Source organism: Neovison vison, chromosome 4 (assembly GCF_020171115.1).
Source record: "Neovison vison isolate M4711 chromosome 4, ASM_NN_V1, whole genome shotgun sequence".
Lineage (NCBI taxonomy): Eukaryota > Metazoa > Chordata > Mammalia > Carnivora > Mustelidae > Neogale > Neogale vison.
The window spans coordinates 180116271-180130143 of record NC_058094.1 but is presented as its reverse complement, the minus strand read 5'-3'; the positions used below and the strand labels follow the sequence as shown (position 1 = coordinate 180130143).

General features: G+C 42.9%; 1 protein-coding gene across 1 annotated transcript; it reads right to left on the bottom strand.

Moving 5' to 3' along the window:
* Window positions 1-698: 698 nt before the first annotated feature.
* Window positions 699-8252, bottom strand: NPY (neuropeptide Y). The gene is made up of 4 exons (XM_044244554.1): window positions 8173-8252; window positions 7056-7243; window positions 3013-3093; window positions 699-898 (listed from the first exon to the last, which is right to left on the bottom strand). The coding sequence occupies exons 2-4, from the start codon at window positions 7241-7243 to the stop codon at window positions 874-876; spliced, it is 294 nt and encodes a 97-aa protein (XP_044100489.1). The 5' UTR covers window positions 8173-8252; the 3' UTR covers window positions 699-873.
* Window positions 8253-13873: the final 5621 nt, after the last annotated feature.

Below are 13873 nucleotides of genomic sequence, written 5' to 3'. Positions count from 1 at the left end.
CTTTAGAAATTACATGTAAGACTCTAATAATATAAATTTTAAGCTAAGCCCATGTATAGGTACATGAAGGAGGGGGAAAGTTTAATAACCTTTAGTTGAAAATTTTAATTAACATTCCCCATGTTGTGTGAAAAGGTAGTCATTCCTACTCAGTGTATTTCTGTTTAGGACTCAAATTCTAAGTGTAGTGGTACCCCCCCCAAATGTATAGATCTGAGCTGTCTGATATAACTGCTAGAAACATGTGACTATTGGAATTAAAACCCAGTAAAATTTAAAACGCAGCTCCTCCCTTGCACTTGCTACATGCACGTGCTCAAAAGCAACACATGACTAGTGGCTACTATATTAGAGGAAAAGATATCTTGCAGGAAGTTGTTAGCCAGCAATCCTTTCTGCTAATAGTATAAGCTAACAAGGTTAACAAGGATTTCATGCCCATGTGGGGGAAAGTTCAGATAATTATTCCAAATTAGCATGCCCCTGCTCGAAGTTTCCAAACACTTATTGACACACACACACACACCCCTGAGTCTTGATCATCATAAATCATTGTTTCTTTATATCTTCCATAATCACTGCTTTAATATTGGTGAAACAAACTTTGAACCTGCTACTGGAGGGAGATTGTGATGTAACGAATACTTAAAATAATTCTCACTATTGCAACCGCAGGTTTTTCATTGAGGAGCAGAACATTTTTGAATGCTTCGTACTTTATTTAAACACACATATATACAAGGATGACAAAGGGAAACCGCAGAGTTGAGCACAGTGGCCGCATGCATGGGGAGGGTCGGCAGACTCTAGTTTTACAGGATGAAATTTGGGTTGAAAAATAGGTAAAGACCGGAGAGCAAGTTTCATTTCCCATCACCACATAGAAGGGTCTTCCAGCCTGTCAGACATAAGAAGGAAAGCATGTGAGGGGCGCCTGGGTTGTTCAGTGGGTTAAAGCCTCTGCCGTCAGCTCAGGTCATGATCCCAGGGGCCTGGGACAGAGCCCCACATCGGGCTCTCTTCTCAGCAGGGAGCCTGCTTCCCCCTCTCTCTGTCCTCTGCCTGCCTCTCTGCCTACCTGTGATCTCTGTCTGTCAAATAAATAAATAAAATCTTTAAAAAAAAAAAAAAAAAAAAGGAAAGTATGTGAGAGAAGCTTCCCAACTTCCTGGGAGGCTTTCGAAAGTGAGACATTCAGTCCTGAACCAAAAGATGATCGGGAACTGTTGAAAAAGGCCCCTGTTGGCATTCTAAATAGGAGGTCATGTAGGACACCAGAGCAGAAGACAGTGGCATAACATGCAGCAGCCCAGCTGAGTAGCTTCCACTCATGTTCACGGGAGTCTCGGGCAAATCTCAGAGGGAGTATTTAAAAGGCTCTGTATTTATCAGAGGAGCCAAAGAACTCTGCACTATTTCTGAAGATCAAAACTACAGGAATCACACAAAATGGTAACAAGAAAGTTATTGTTACACAACTCTGAATATGTGTCTTTTGTTTTCCTGCAAGGCTTTTTATGTAGTAAGATGCTATTTTTATAAAGAACTCTTTATAATAAAATAGCATTCACAAGCAACTTGAAGGCTGTCAACTTTGGCCCCCTCCTAACTGCCCATGATTGAGACTGTCCGTCAGGGTGCAATTAACTCTATTCCATGCGCCAACTGTGAGACTTCAAGCCACCGAACAAAGAGTAGCAGCAAGGCTGTTAAGTCTGGATGGTTCTTTTTTTTCAACCAAAGTACATAAGGTTTACCCTAAACTTTTTATCACAGTAAGCATCATATGCATGTCAGTGAAAGCTTAAAGGCATCTATTGTTTAGTGTTAAAAATAACCCTTATGAATTTTCCACCTGCTTCCCTAGTATTTTCTGTTTACCTCTGGGTTGGTACCTCCAGAGACAAAATTGTTTTCTTCAGAGAAAACAAACCTGACAACTCTACACCTGTACGTTGGCCCTGACTGGCCATTTCACAAGACAACAGCGGGATGGTGAGAAGGAAAGTAAGTGACTCAGCACCCAACTTGTTCTTTGGGGAGAACATCAGTGAAGAGTGACAGGCCAGTCATGCTCCCTGAGCAAGTGTTCTAGTGACCTCTTCTGGGGAAGCTGGTTCTTGACATTGTCAAGATCTGGGTTTAAGGTCCACGAGCTCCAACAGAAATGGATGAAATATGTGCCCTGTGATCTTGTTCAGGGCAGGGGCAGGAGGGATAGGATATTAGAGCCAGGAGGTTATACAATTGGAAGAAGGTCTGGCTGCTTTCCAGCAGCACTCATTGCTCATTGTTCACAATATTTCACACCAGCTCTTGGTAGGTACCTCTTGCCAAGACGAGTCCATACTCCCAGAAAGCCTCCACGGTCACAGACAAGTTACTAAGAATATTATGTCCTTAACATCCATTCCTTGAATGCGATAAATTATTATGTGATATTGAACTTAAAATAAGTTGAAAAGTAGACAACAGCTGCCCCCCACTACCGTCACGTCCCCCACCCCCGCCATCAAGATTTACCTACAACTTTATGCAGAATGAGGAAGACTAGAGCAAGACCCATGAGAGTCATATGCAGGACATCTAGACACTCCACATACCATACGAAAACTAAAGATTATCCCAGCCAAAGATGGACTGTTAGTCATTTCAGTGTAGAGACGGGGACTTACTCTATGTTCTCCTAATTCTAACCCAGTTAGAAATTCCATATAGAGTCTTTTCTGAGGTAAAAGTCTCTTATGTTAAAAATTTTCCAAGAAGCATCAAATAATCTGGAGTAGAAAATAATACCCCACAGAAGCTTAGAGATTTGCAAATCATTATGTGAAAACAAAGGTCCTCACTGCCCTGTGACCCATCTCTATTTCTGCCCAAATGCTACCTGGTTTGGAAGATCCATTCCAATGCCTCCCTTCTCCCCACCCCCACCCCAGGAGCCCTCTGGGATTTCCCTCTCCTGTGCCATCCTGAGCTCTGCAGCAATGTCCCCACACAAGCCCTTCATACCTAGTTCTGGGAACATTTTCTGTGCTTTCTCTCATCAAGAGGTCTGAAATCAGTGTCTCAGGGCTTGATCGTTTTCCATACCTAAAAGAAAGAAAAGAAAGGAAAAGAAAAGAAAAGAAAGAAAGAAGGAAAGAAAAAAGTAAAGTCCTTAAAGCAAATCTGAAATATTCATAAAGAAGAAAAATATTTTTTAAAAAAAGGAAAATAGTGTCTCACATGGTTGGTCATCTGCTAACAAGTGATCTAGGTTTATGAAGCAGACATTATCAGAAATATGACTTCAAATTATATATATGTATAATTTGCTTAAATAATTTAGCGGAATATTTAAACCCATCAAAACTCCTAGTCAAATTCTTGCATTTTTATACTACTACAAACAATACATAGATGGAGTTTCATAACTAAGTGACAGGAAGTAAAAGTACATTGCGGTATGATTTTAAATGTTTCCATAAATAGTTAATTGGCTAGAGTTCTGATGATATACAGCACTTTAAACCTTAACAAAGAGACCAGATGATATTTCAGAAACAATCCTGGGGAGAAAAATCAGCAGACAGAAGTTCTAGACCCACCTGTGTCTTCAAATCTCAGTTTTCTCATTCATAAAAATCAGATCACAACTCACGCTAAAATTGGAGTCTTTGTGGAAATCCAGTGCGAGCCACAATGTTTAGAAAGTGACCGAGTAAAACACAAATGCAAGATATGGCTGTTGAAATGCACTCATTCTTACAGAAAACAACAAACCTTGGTCCCATATTTTCCATATTTATTTGGGGTAGCAAAAGCTAAAGCCTTCGCTCCTGCTTTGCTTTTAATTTGCCCCATAAATATAAGGAATCTCATGGATCCTGGAAAGACCATGGAATCTTACTGGTCTTTTCTCTCTTAGAGCCGGTTATGGATAGGACTAAAAATGTGCATGTAAGGGTGGTGTAGGTTACTTGCTCCAGGCGAGTGCATACAAAAGTCTTTGTTTCTCTCACTGGGGAAGGGTCTGAAAAGTCTGTATTTTTCCCTTTCTCAGAAAAGGGCTTGTATACCAGAAGCTGTATTATTCACAAATGAAAAACTAGCCTGGATGGATTGATTAGCTCCCAGAAAAAAACAGCAAAATAAAGCTGCCAGAGGGTAGATTATCAAGTACAGTTAAATCTAAATTTTTTGGAAAGATTTCCTATTTTTGCTCCTTTGCTGGGACTTAAGAAAGCAAAAAAACAAACAAGCTGCTCCCTGTCCCCATTGTTTGTAAGATTTCCTCAACATTTTCCAGAGCTGAGATATCAAACAATAGATCATTGCTTACACCTATTTACTCTGTTCATTAGTTGATTTTATTAACCGTCAAACTCTTAAGCAACCTCAACTCACTTATCTTCGCCATGCTCCAGTGAATAGAACTGGCTAATGTTTTCCCCAGTTTATTAGTAAAGAACCTAAACCTAGAAGAACAGGATTTGCAGTCCTAAAGCGGCACCCAGGACAGTCATGTTCACTATTCTTCGTCTCCTACTTAATTCTGGATTATCCTTCTTCTCTACCATGCTTTAACTGGCAAAGATAAAGTCTTTAGGGAAAAAATTTCAAACCTAGCTTCATGTTAAGAAGCCATATTCCACATAAGGGAAGCTTTTAAAACCTCTGTAAAGCCCAGGTCCTACCCCTGAAGTTCTGATTTAAAGGCTCAGGGTGCAGCCCAGCACTAGTGTATTTTAAAACTCCCCAGGTGCCTCCAGTGTGTGACCAGGATGGAGAAAGACTAATCAAGGGCTGGGTTTCTTATCATTGGCAATCTTTGTTGTAGGGGGCTGTCCTCCTAGGATGTTTAGAGCCTAAAGTCAGCATCAGTTAGAACGACTGGTTTCACAGAGAATTGTAAAAGCCAAATGTGGTAGATCTATGCTCTAGAATAAATAGTGTGGCTTTCAGAAGCAATGGACCAGGAGCATAGAGCTTAAAAACTGAGTGGAAAAAGGGAACAAGGAGAATGTTATCAGACTACCATTTGTGCCACATAGAAACACATGTTCACAAATGATACCATAATTTTCAAAAAATACAACCATGTGGGGATTGGGTGTGTGAAGTGGGAAGGCAATGAGAGTATGGAATGGAGACAACGGGCACAGAGGATAAGTCTCTGATGGTTTCTAAGAAGGAACTTAGAACCTTCCTAAGAAGGTTCCTAAGAAGGAAATTGAGACAGGAATCTCTGGTTCAGAATCAACGTATTCCCACCTAACCTGAATCTCTTCCCATGAAACTCAGGCCCCTTCCCTTTATTTTTCCCTCATCGAAGATGGAGATCACACCGGATGCTGATGGTAGTGAGGAAATCAGTGGGAGTGCTCCAATTTCATCACCCCTAAAAAGAAAAGCCTTCATAAAATGTTCTTATGTTCATGACCTATAAAATGGAGATAATTATACTCACTTCAAAGCTTTGAGGTGAAGATGGAATGAAATAACGCCTAGGGAAACATTCTGAACCACTAAAGCTTTATACAGTGGATAAGCTTTATCGCAATCATCTTGGCAGAAATAAGTTCTACTGTTCTAACTGACAAACTAAATAACCAACAAGCTTTTCCTAGATAAATGACAATTAATATATATATTTTTTAATTTCAACAAGTTCTTTTCTCTGGTTTATATGATAGCATAAGCAAGAATTGGAAGCAATTCCCTTTCTGAGAAGTCTACTAGGATATAAAACATTATTGCTTTTTGCTAATTAAAATGAACCGATTTCAAGGTTCACAAACCAATACTACTTAATTCCAGCATTTTATGTATTCCTGATTCTGTGTAAACTGGCACTTTTTCAGAAGCTTTTTAGTATGTTATACCCCTTTTTGATGAAACAGGGGAAAATATTTATTTAAGAATATAAATTCTCCCCACTTTGAATCCTTCTCAACTATTCCCTGACTTGTAACCAGTAAAAAGTATGGTAAAAAAACAAAAATAATACTTTATAAAACATAATTTAGACATGTTAACATTAAAGTTTTTAAAGGGCTCACCCTTTTTAGCTTATCAAGGTCATTTGATCCCAATAATTAAAATGAGATATTGAATAACTTAGAACTAAGATGAATGAATTTTGGAAACAAATTTAAAATCCTGTATCATAGTTAGGATGTGATTTTCTTTCTTTCTTCCTTTTTTTTTTTCTCTCTTCTTAATATTTTATATTGAGAGTGAAGACATGGCATTTAAGTTTAGCTTTCTGGGTAGTCAGAATAAAATTTACGATTTCTCAAATTCCGTGTAATCCCTGGGTTTATCCCAGAGTGACTACTAGTTTCTCCTAGTACTAAGCACTAAGCACTAAGTGGGCACTTCCTTCTCAAAATTCACCTGCTAGAAGATGGGAAAAGTCTGCATTTTAAATCAATTGTTTTCATACTAAATCTCTATTAATGCCAGGATTTTTAACTAAAAGTCTGAGACTGAATAAAGAAAAAAAAAATCACTGTACGGAAGAAAAGAAACTAGCTCTATTTGTCTTTTCCTAAATACTGTCATTCAATCTTGCTCTGGACAGCTTGGAAAATCTGGCAATGTCTTTGGCAACTCAGCTGTTTCTTGGTCGGTGGTGGTGGTTGTAGTTTTTTAACACTCAGCTCATTGTTCTCCCTACAGCACTTCCCCCAGCACCCCCGACCTGTTTGGGGTTTGGTTTTTTCCCTTGGTGGGGTGGGGGGCGGGGTCCTTTCCCATCCAGTTTTCCAAACAGTCCCCCAACTGCTCTAAGAACAAAAAAGAACCGAGAGTGAGTGCGAGAAGATGGCCAGCCACACAGCCTAAGGAACCTAAATGGGCGGGGGGGGGGGGGGAAGGCACGATTTTGTAACTAATGTTGCAAAGGGAAAGTGTTCAGTGCCCTACACAATTACTCACTGAGAACTGAGTATGTGCCTGATACTTCGCTGCCCAGGGATGCAAGCAAGAAAAAAAAACTCCGGAGATTGCCAGGATCTCCGATTGCCGGGCAGAGCGCTCCCGGAGTCGGTCCCGAGGAGCCCACCCACCTCTGCCTGGTGATTAGGTTGATGTAGTGCCGCAGCGCTGAGTAGTATCTGGCCATGTCCTCCGCCGGCGCGTCCTCTCCGGGGTTGTCTGGCTTGGAGGGGTACGCCTCAGCCAGCGCGCCCAGGCACACAAGCAGGGACAGGGCGAGGGTCAGTCCGGATAGCCCCAGTGCCTTGCTACCCAGCATCTGCGGGCACAGAAGGCGCAGCGGAGAAGAGTGGGGTTTGAAAGGACACACGCTTCGAACCTCCCTCCCATGTCGCCCCCACCATCCCCCCCCTACCACTCGCGATCTCCCAAGCCGCGCTCAATCCAGGCCCTTAGAGGGAGCGGAGCACCACTCCACGTACTAACGGCATCACCTGCCCTTCCCCGACCCGTCTGCCCCACCGGAGAAGTCCGCGCAAATTCTGTGCAAGTTGCCGGACACTAGAGCCGCGCTTAATGAGAGGCGCGGGGCTGAGGACCAGAGCCCGCCCGCGCCAGTGTAGATACTTTCAAAACAGATGTAGAAGTTCCTCCCCGTGGGCTAAGGAATTGTAACTTTCCTACCCTCTTCCCCAAACCCCCGTCGGAGGAAAAGTTTCTTCTCTAATACGTGCGGTCTGTCTTGCTGCAAGAGATAGTTGTGGCTGAGATTCCTTCGGGGTGACAATTTGGGAGAAGGAGGAGAGAACAGTTCTCCGGGCCGTCGGTCTCGGTTCGGATCCCAAGGATCCGGGAAGGAGGCAGAGAGGTTCCAAACTCCGGGAATCCCTCACTCAGGGGGCGCTGCCTGGGAAATCTCCATCCAGACTAGGACCTCCGAGGAAACTGCCACCTGTCCGGGGTTGGGGGTCGCGTCCCCGTCCAAATCCTCCAAAAGATCACCCAGAGGGACGGCGCAGCCGGGAGGGTGCGCGGGCAGGGTGGAGGCGCGGTCGGAAACGACCAGAGGAGCGAGTGGAATTTAGCCTCCAAGAGCGGCCGCCGCGCGACGGGGCAGGAGAGGACAGAGCGCGGCGCTCAGGGGTTGGAAAGCCGGGCGCGACCCTCCCGGGGCCCCAAGCAACCCCGAGGGTGAGCCGGAGCCGTCCCCCTGCTCCCGCCCCAAGCGGAGTGGGTCTTGGCACTCACGGTGGCCGGCGAGCGGGCGGGTGTGGCTGGGCGGCGAGCGCTCTGCAGTCAGGTGCGCCTCTCCGAGGGGTGAGTGCCGGCGGACCGGGTGCTTAGAGCAGGTCGAGACGGGGCTTTTAAGGCGCTCCCTCGCCGCGGCAGGAGGGGCCTCGGGCAATCACGTTCGGGTAACTCCCACCCCACCACTTCCCGCCCCCGAGTGGCGGAGGTGGGGCGGAGGAGGGGGCCGGGGACCGCTATCGTTCGAGTGGCGGCTCCTGTAGCCACTCCTTGACCCCAGGCCCTGCCGGGGGAGGGGGGTCCTGGAGAGGTGCGAGCCTGGCCGAAGCCGGAGTCCCTGCCCTCGCGTGGTACCCAAACCGCGCTTTCCTTCACAGCCCGTCTGGTCCTGCTGGAGACAGGAGCAGCCCAGAGCTACTGTGTCGCCTGTCACCCAGACCACCAACTCGAGGGGTGCCAGGAGAGGGGATACATGAATCCTCTACTTGGTGGAGCATCTCCGGGACTCGCGCGCCAGCAGCGCAGGACACAAATCCTGAGCAGAGACAACTTGGTGCACAGATCTCCTGCGCGGAAATTGCTCCAGGTCGCCTGTCCAAGGTCCCGAGCTTGGTGGCTCTCAAATGGCCCCCTCCTCTCAGGGTCTTAGAATGGGCTTCTGTGGCTTGGGCCCCTTCTCCCAGCTGCTTTTTCGAGAGGATCAGCCCACCCCAAGTACTCGCCCAAACGCTGGGAGCCCGGCTCCATCAAGGCAGAAAAAATGTAGCGTCTGCGAAGTCTCCAGTAATGGGACACGGTAAACCTACTTCCTCACTTTGCTGGGGAAGAGCCGCCTTGCGACCATCTGGACACCCATTAAAGCGCAAAAGAATGAAAAATTCTGATCCAAAGCTGTCGGGTAGTTAAATGAACAGGAATTTCTCCCTTGGATAGTTAAAAATACTCATTAACGCCGATTGAGAATGTGGGCTCTGATTGAAATGAAACAGGTAAAAAAAAAAAAAATCACCATTAATTTGCACATCACGTTAAACTTGTTGAATGAATATGAAAGATTCAGAAACCATTTTTACAGGATCAGGATTTTATATCTTAAAAGTTACCTGAATAAATACTCCTAGAATTCCAACTCTTTCTAAATAAAATGGCATGGCACGTTAGGAAATTAAAGTCTTAAGGTATAAACTATTTTAATGTTAAAATCACAAATGATTCTGTTTAACTGACTTTTTGTACTGTTTCCACTGCACTGAATTAAATATCGATTACTGCATAGCTAGCTCTGCACTCTGGTGCTCTCTTTCATTCTCTCTGTCTCTCTCTCTCTGCCCCTGTGTGTGTGTGTGTGTGTGTGTGTGTGTTAGAAATTTTGAAGATCACATCCCTTTCACTTAAGTGAATGCTTCTTTTTCCATATTTCACAAACATAGGGACACAAATATCAGACATAATTTCTCAGATTTGCTCCAGTGTACTCCTGTCTGGCAAAGTTAGAACAAACCAACTTCTCACTTAGAGCTCTTTCTTCACAAGAGGAAAAGCTCAGTCCAGTTTTCAATCAATAATCTTATTTTTAGAGTTTATCACAGATACACATCAGTTATACCTTAGAAGGAGTCATTGAATTTGGGAGAAATCCCTTCGAAAGACATGCACCATTCTTGAGTGGGGGGAAGAATGAGAACATCTGATTAATTTAGTTTACTATAATGCCACTGGTATCCAAAACCAAGAGCTGATTCTCAGGGCTCAGCTTTAGAGGCTAAAACATGGAGCCTAGTGCCAGAGGTGTATTCTTATATCCTTACCCTTTCCCTCCAGTGCCAATAGCATCTGCTGGCCTTGGGCTCTGAGCATTCCACCTCTTCTCTCAAGACTGCACCATTAATTGCCTCCTCTCTGTTCTATAGTTTTCTATGCTTATACATATATACTTACAGATAATAAATTTGCGTGAGTTTTTGCTCCATGAAAGAAACAAATCCAAACAAAAAACATTCAAAAGCAAAAAGACAGTCACTCAGACAAGCATCTCCTTCCAGCTGCTGAACCATCTCTTTCCTTTGTTTCAAAATCAAGTTTTTAAATTTATTAAGTATATGTATCCTTAGCAGCTTTATTGAGATACAACTGAGTTATACTAATCTACAGATGCTTAAAATATTCCATTGGTTTATTCTTATGTATATACTCTGTGAAGTCATCACCACAGTCAAGGTAGTGAACTATACATCACTACCAAGTTTCCTCATATCCCTTCGGTGCCAACATTTGTGCCATTTCCTGTCTCTCAGCCAGGTAATCATTTTTATTAATTTCTTATGCATCTTTCTTGACTTTCTTTATGCAAATAAAAGCAAAAGTGAATATATGTTCTTATATTTTTCCTTTTTTATTATTAATACTATATCTTAGACATCTTCCCATTTAGACCTTAAAAGATGATTAATTGAATCTTAAGCCGCTCTTTTCTCCTTGGAGGATGGGGGAATGGAGGTGAATGTTCCAAGTTCCAATCATGCCTTAGCTTTCTGATGCCTTAGCTTTCTGATGACCATCCCTCATCCTGAAGCTATCTAGTGTCCCTAAGCCACCAGTCTGCAGGTCAGCAAACAGAAAGACATTTTTTCTCACATCAGACACTCCAAGGGTCTTAGGACCTCTTTTATCAGCAATCAGGGTTAAAGACCAAATATTAGAAAAAAAGATACTCCTAGCACCCTTATCACTCAAAAAAAATCACAAGCGTTTTAGGAACTCTAGACCAGGAAATAGGAATAAACATGAAGTGTATTTATTATGCCACACGTAGTCAGATCAGGTCTCACTGAAAAAGTGACATTGAGTAAAGACTTAAAGAAACAAAACAAAACTGGGCTAGAGCCATCAGAGGACCAGGAAACCTGATGTAAAGGCCCTAGGGCAGACATGTGCCTCGGAGGGAGAAAAGGATGAAGATAAGAAAGATTCCAGATTTTTGGCCTGAGCAACTGAAAGGATGGGGTTTCCTCCTAGTATAATGCAGATTACTACAGCTGGAGTAGATTTGGGATTGGCAATGGGAGCTCCACTGAAGATGCCTTAAAATTTTGTTGTCTAGTAGACCTCAAGGTGAAGTGTCAGTTATTTATGTATGAATCTGGAGTTAAGGAGAGAGATCTAGCCTTGAGTCATAAATTCAAGAGTTGTTTTCTGTGACAATAGATCAGACTTTCAAGGGACTGAATAAAGGAAGAAATAAAAAGAGCCCCAATTCAGTCCTGCAGTGGCCCAACACTGAGAGATTAGGAGATGAGAAGGGATGAACAAAGTAGCCTGAGATGGAGGGACAAGAGAGGTAGAGGAAAACAGAAAGAGTTTGGTGTTTCAGGTCCTTGAAATCAAGGCAGATTTTTTCTTCAAGGAAGAGGAAGTGAGTGAGTGCATCAGCTGCTGCTGAAAAGTAAAGTAAGACACAGACTGAAATCGACCACTGTCTTGAGCAACATGAGGGTCTGACAAGAGCACTTTTGTACTGGCAAGGTTTAAAGGAGAAAGAGAGGAAAGATATTAGAGACAAGTCATCCTGGGAATTTCACAGCAAAGGGGAATAGGAAAAAACAGGGCAGTGACTGGTGAGAGAAATAGGGTAAAGAGAAAGGTCTTTCAAGTTCGGGGGAAAGGAACATGTTGGCCTGCTGAAGGGAATCATGGGGAAGAGAAAAAACACATCAAAGGGGTGTTCTAGGTGTTATGTATCAGAGATTTCGTCCCTTTGTGAAAAGAGTTGCAAATATTTACATGTGGTTTATCCTTCTTTTTCTGACTTTGCTTAAGGTGTTGTTTTTGTCTTGTACAGGTTTTTAATTTGTAGTTGAATGTATTTCTCATTTCTTTTGTAGCTAGAGTTTGGAGTCCTAATTTAAAAGACCCACTGGTGACTCAGGAGTTGTAAACTACGGCTTGCAGGCCAAATCCAACCCTTCACTTATTTTGTAAATGGCTGGGGTTTTTTGGCTACTCAACTACTGCCATCCCCCCTTTCTTTTTTGCTAATCGACCTCAATTAGGTTCTGGACATAGGTATTTCCAGCCAAGATTCTGGATCACGGTAACTCTCTTACCTCTGTCAGTGATTGGTTTTGGGTGAACATGTGATATGTTTCTGGCCAATGAGCTACTGGGATAAATCAGCTGGGAGCCTTTCGGAAAATATTTGTTTTCACATATCCTTGGCCATGATACTTCTTCGTCCTTTGAATACTGTTGAGAGCAGAGGTGGATCTTAGAGGTGTGGCAGCTATCTTGTGCTCATGAGGAGCAATATTGCAAATACACAGAAGGGAACACAATGCATAGATCAAAAGGGCTGAAATCCTTGATGAAATCAGTGAACTGCCAAACTAATTTTGGGACTGCCCACCATTGGATATCTCTTCAAGTAATTAACAGTTGTCCAAATGGTTTAAGTCAACTATTAGCTGGGTTTTCTGCTACTTATAGTAAAAAACATTCTTAATTAACAAACTCAGCTTCTAATTCTTGGTTTTCTTTACCATTTCCCCTTTATCATTTTTTGGTATTTTGTTCTTTTTTATTCAGATTATTTATTTTTTGATAATGGAAACCTAAATTTGAGCCTTATATTTATCTTTCTATGCATAACACATTTTCCTTGACTCCTCCTAGGCCTAACTTAGGACTATTGTATTAAAGGCTTGTGTTGTATCTGCTTTTCTGTTGTCTGACACGGTGGTGAGGATGGAACTGAGTCAGGGTCAGGGAAGAAGGTTGGGATAGGGCTGTGGGTATTACAGTTGGGGGATTTTGTCCCTGGAGACTTTCTCTGTTGTTTAGTTGAAAGTTTTTGTTTGTTTTAAGATTTATTTGAGAGAGAGAGAGCAGGTGGGAGGGACAGAGGGAGAGAGAATATCAAGCAGACTCCCCACTGAGTGTGTAACCCAATGAGGGGCTCAGTCTCACAACCCTGAGATAAGGACTTGAGCCAGAACCAAGAGTCAGACACTTAGTCAACTGTGCCACCCAGGTGCCTCTAGTTAAAAGTTCTGTACTGAGGTCTGTTTTAAATAACTGAGGGTATATCTAACCCAGTGAGAAGAGCCTTTCAGGCTGTTTAACAGATTCAAGGTGAACCCAAAGCCTCCTGTTCTCTGAAAGACAAGCTGCTTTCGGTGATAAACTACCTCCCCTCCGTGCTCATCTCTCCTGCTCCCCTCTGGGATACAGGTGGAAAAGGCATGAAAATAATAGGCAAACTAGGAGTTCATCACATGTGTCCCTGTTTATATTCTGTGTTTCTCCCAGCTAGTGAAACAAATAAAGAGAAAATGCCAATTCTTAGCAGTTCTTCCTATCTCTATTGTATGAACAGCTATTTCTCTCTCACCGTAGAGCTAAATAACTGTTTAAAGACCTTCCTGGAAAGCTTCTTCTAAGCTTCCTCTCCAAATTCTTTCCTTCACATCACCTGCCTACTTCCCTCCAAATTGGGGTTATCAGTTTATTCAGAACTTTATGTCTTCACATTTTGTTCACTGTTTGTTTACTGTTTGTGAAGGAGTCAAGTAGAAATTACAGCCAATTTCCAGAATGTTCTCTTTGTACACAGTATTTTTAAACTTGCATTATGAGACTGCTCCTTCCTTGGCTTGGTGGCTTTTTTTTTTTTTTTTTTAGTTATTCTTATTTTTTGTGTGTATTT

Bases quoted from the DNA above. Each gene is read 5' to 3' on its own strand.
- NPY (XM_044244554.1), bottom strand. From the start codon at position 7,243: ATGCTGGGTAGCAAGGCACTGGGGCTATCCGGACTGACCCTCGCCCTG. The intron at 3,094-7,055 runs GTGGGTGGGCTC...TCTTTCTTTTAG, and splicing joins AACCTAATCACCAGGCAGAG to GTATGGAAAACGATCAAGCC. The intron at 899-3,012 runs GTATGAAGGGCT...TATGTCTGACAG, and splicing joins GAAAATGTTCCCAGAACTAG to GCTGGAAGACCCTTCTATGT.